This window comes from Brassica oleracea, chromosome C1, assembly GCF_000695525.1.
Source record: "Brassica oleracea var. oleracea cultivar TO1000 chromosome C1, BOL, whole genome shotgun sequence".
Lineage (NCBI taxonomy): Eukaryota > Viridiplantae > Streptophyta > Magnoliopsida > Brassicales > Brassicaceae > Brassica > Brassica oleracea.
The window spans coordinates 29,827,996-29,831,279 of NC_027748.1; the positions used below are offsets into that span (position 1 = coordinate 29,827,996).

General features: G+C 36.0%; 1 protein-coding gene across 2 annotated transcripts; it reads right to left on the bottom strand.

Moving 5' to 3' along the window:
* Nucleotides 1-351: 351 nt before the first annotated feature.
* Nucleotides 352-2,793, bottom strand: LOC106325082 (transcription factor FAMA-like). 2 transcript variants are annotated; one of them, XM_013763110.1, is made up of 5 exons: nt 2,631-2,793; nt 2,339-2,431; nt 1,557-2,210; nt 924-1,358; nt 352-545 (listed from the first exon to the last, which is right to left on the bottom strand). In XM_013763110.1, the coding sequence occupies exons 2-5, from the start codon at nt 2,360-2,362 to the stop codon at nt 456-458; spliced, it is 1,203 nt and encodes a 400-aa protein (XP_013618564.1). In that variant the 5' UTR covers nt 2,363-2,431; nt 2,631-2,793; the 3' UTR covers nt 352-455. The 2 variants fall into 2 exon arrangements, with proteins under 2 accessions (XP_013618564.1, XP_013618572.1); XM_013763118.1 differs by lacking the exon at nt 2,631-2,793 and adding an exon at nt 2,542-2,612.
* Nucleotides 2,794-3,284: the final 491 nt, after the last annotated feature.

Genomic DNA, 3,284 nt, shown 5'->3' on the forward strand with positions numbered 1-3,284 from the left:
TTTCTTTTTATCCGGAGGCATATGAAATTATATGACTCGGAAGGTAGAAGCCGGAATCGGGAAATTGGCATCCTACTCTAACCCGAAAGTTTTTGCTACTAAATGAATAATACCCAACAGTTTTAGCTTTCGTTTTCTTTTGTCGTATCTTTGTTTTCATTTTAATACACTTATGTAGTTTCATCCACCTGTTTCCCCAAATTTGTTTTACATATGCACTTAATTCTTTTGCCTTTTGGATAATTGCCCCAAAGAGAGTTTTAAACTTGTATCGTCTCGTTTGTGCTAAACAAATCCCTGAGGGAAAAGACGGTTTGGAGTATTGTAAAAATGAAAATAAACAACACAAAAAAGACGTTTAAAATGGATTCATCATCAACTTTTGTTTTTAAGCCACAAACGTAAACTTGTGAAAAGTACCTTTGACCGAAATAAAAGGAGAAATATATAATTCATTACATGGTGGTATTTGCATGAATAAAACTAAATATCTCCTGGATCGAACTTGCAATGTCTTCTGCCGTAAACCTTGTCTCACTTGTAATCTGCACATGTTGTACATCACCTCATGTTAGCCTTTATCATTTTGCTACATATTTTTTTATAACAATACAAATCCATAATACACCGCTCGTTTGTGACTCCTTTATGATGTTCTCTTTTGTGTGTCGATAAAACCTGTAACTAGGTGCTGCTGTAAAACACTTTCATTAAATTTTGTACAGCCCTAAATTTGTTTAATAAAATCAGAAAATATACCTTAAGCATAATTAATGCTATAGCCTATAATTGTAATTTTGTCTTATATGAATATTTTCTAGTTAGTAGACTATTTTTATTTTCTTTATGGCTTATTAATTTGATTTATATAGATTAATAACTAAAATATGCGCTCAGAAAGTTTATATGTAAGTGAAACCTACCTTGACATTGAAGGAGTAGAGGACGGTTTGTTCCATGGTAGTGATGTTAGTGTGAAGGATAGAGAGATGAAGATCCTCCAAAGCAGCTATAGTCTTAATCAGTTGTCCTGGTCTTCTTCTTGAAAGTATCTTGATCATGGCGTCAAACCCTAGCAGCTTCACCTCTACATCAGCCAAACACGACTTATTCTCTGCCGTCTCCTCCCGAAGTACTCCTCCACCCTCTGAATCGGTTACATTTCCGGTAATAATCTGGGGATTATTAACCGAAGTTATGGGAGAAGAAGTAGTCGTTGTCGCGGTCATGTCCCCAAGATGCCTATTTCCAGTTTCTCCCAAGATTCTCCGACGCTTCTGTGATTCCAGACATTGTAGGAGTTGCTCAAGCTCTCGTACAAACTCTATTGCTCCTCCTATGATTGACGCTTGATCTCCCTATTATATTGCATGCATTATTTATTATTTTTTTACAAAATTTGAGACATTCACAGTTATTTATATGAACACAATCACAAAATAAAAATATATGACCAGTACGCGATGCTCCACTGGAATTACCGTGGTCCCGGCAAAAGAGGTGAAAACACTTTTTTTTTACCAAAAAATTAAAATATATATATATGTGAATAATACCCTTTGGACGTAGGACCCAGGCATGAGAGACCTGAGTACACGAAGATGCTCGTTCATTTGCTTCCTACGGTTCCTCTCGACCGCGATATGAGTCATTCTTTGGCTTTCCACTTCTTCGCTGGTTTTGCTTGTTCTAGCTCTCTTCCTCTTGCTCTTTACCTCCTTTGTGGTAACATTTTTGTTATCTCTATCTTCTTCTTCTTCTCCTCCAATAAAACGGAGCTGCACGGAGTTGTTATCGTTTTCATCTTCTTGGTTTTCCTTTTCTTCAAGAAACACGTTCCCTATGTTACCTTCACACTCACCTCCTTCTTGAGACTTGAGATGATTAGTTTGGTTATGATCCTCTATCTTATCGTTCAAGACTGGGAACTTTAAGAAATAAACCGGGTCCATCCCCGGCTCGGTTTCTTGATCGTCTTCATTTCTGGTCTGGCTCAACGCCAGTTTCGGACCGAAGTCCGCAAACTGTATCACGTCTGCAAAGCTCATTTTATCAAAAGTTGGCGTTGCTCCGAATCGAGAAGGAGACAGTTGATGCTGTTCCGGCATCGATTGCTTTTCTTGCTGAAGGTTTCTGTTGAACATGTAGTCTATCATACCAGCGCTGGTATCATCCTTACCGCCTGAGGATTCACCTAAGAAATTGGGTTCCTGAAAGAAACCGGAGAATCAAATTGATATCGAAATTAACATAAACTGACTCATATACAAATATATACATCTTTATTATGTTTATATATGTTGGAGAAGAAATCAATGATTAAGATATAGGTACGTACCGAGTAATCTTTATCCATTGCCATTCGCACTTGATTATAAACGTCTGAACTCTTAAGGCTAGTTACGGTTTAGCTTCTTGACTCCAACACGACCTAACGACAACGATCCATGAGCTTCAGAGTCAGTTGATCAAAACATATACATGAAAAACACCACACGTTGAACAATAAAAAAAAGGAAAAAAACCTTGTTAAGACCAAACCTATGTCTGAATTACGAAAAGAATAAGTGATTAACACCAAAATTCCAAACTTGTTTACTATTGGGTCGATGAAATAGAAGAGGGCTGACCTTGGACGAGTTACTAGGGTTTGCGATAGATGTATATAAAAGACATGCTAAAGGAGCAAAAGATACACAAGAGATAAATGTATTGAGAAGTCACAAATGAGCAACCACTACTAAACTCCCATATATATATAAACATACGCATATATATGCAGTAACTAATGATATATATATATATAGAGAGAGAGAAAGAGAGAGAGAGAGAGAGAGGCATTTGTGTACATAAATAGGTTTAGCAAGGGGCATCAAAGTTATTAAATTATCAGTACATTCTTAATAATTCGTTTGTATAATTAAACCCCCCCCCCCCCACACACACATGTTTGTATAGAGTAACTAATGAATCATTGTATATATAATTCAGGTTATCTTCACATAATGATTGAAAATATTGTCGTTCAACTAGGTAGTAAATCCTTAAAATTATTGTCTATTTTTTTATATTAATTTTGAAAGATGAGATACATTATATTATTTTTTCCTCTAACTAATCTACTTATTGGCTAATTAGTCCATTAACCAAGAAATAAATACCAGAGCTTGAATTTTGTGCTTTTCATTGTATATACTAGTAGGAAGCAAAATAATAATGGATTATGGTTATCACAGTTTCCATTAGGCCTGAGACTTTTATCCGAGATCCGGATTCGATCCGAG

Excerpts from the sequence above, each read along its gene's own strand:
- LOC106325082 (XM_013763110.1), bottom strand. The coding sequence starts at position 2,362 with ATGGCAATGGATAAAGATTACTCG. Across the intron at positions 1,359-1,556 it reads CTGGGTCCTACGTCCAAAGG|GGAGATCAAGCGTCAATCAT; the intron begins GTATTATTCACA and ends GCAATATAATAG. Across the intron at positions 546-923 it reads TCTACTCCTTCAATGTCAAG|ATTACAAGTGAGACAAGGTT; the intron begins GTAGGTTTCACT and ends CAACATGTGCAG.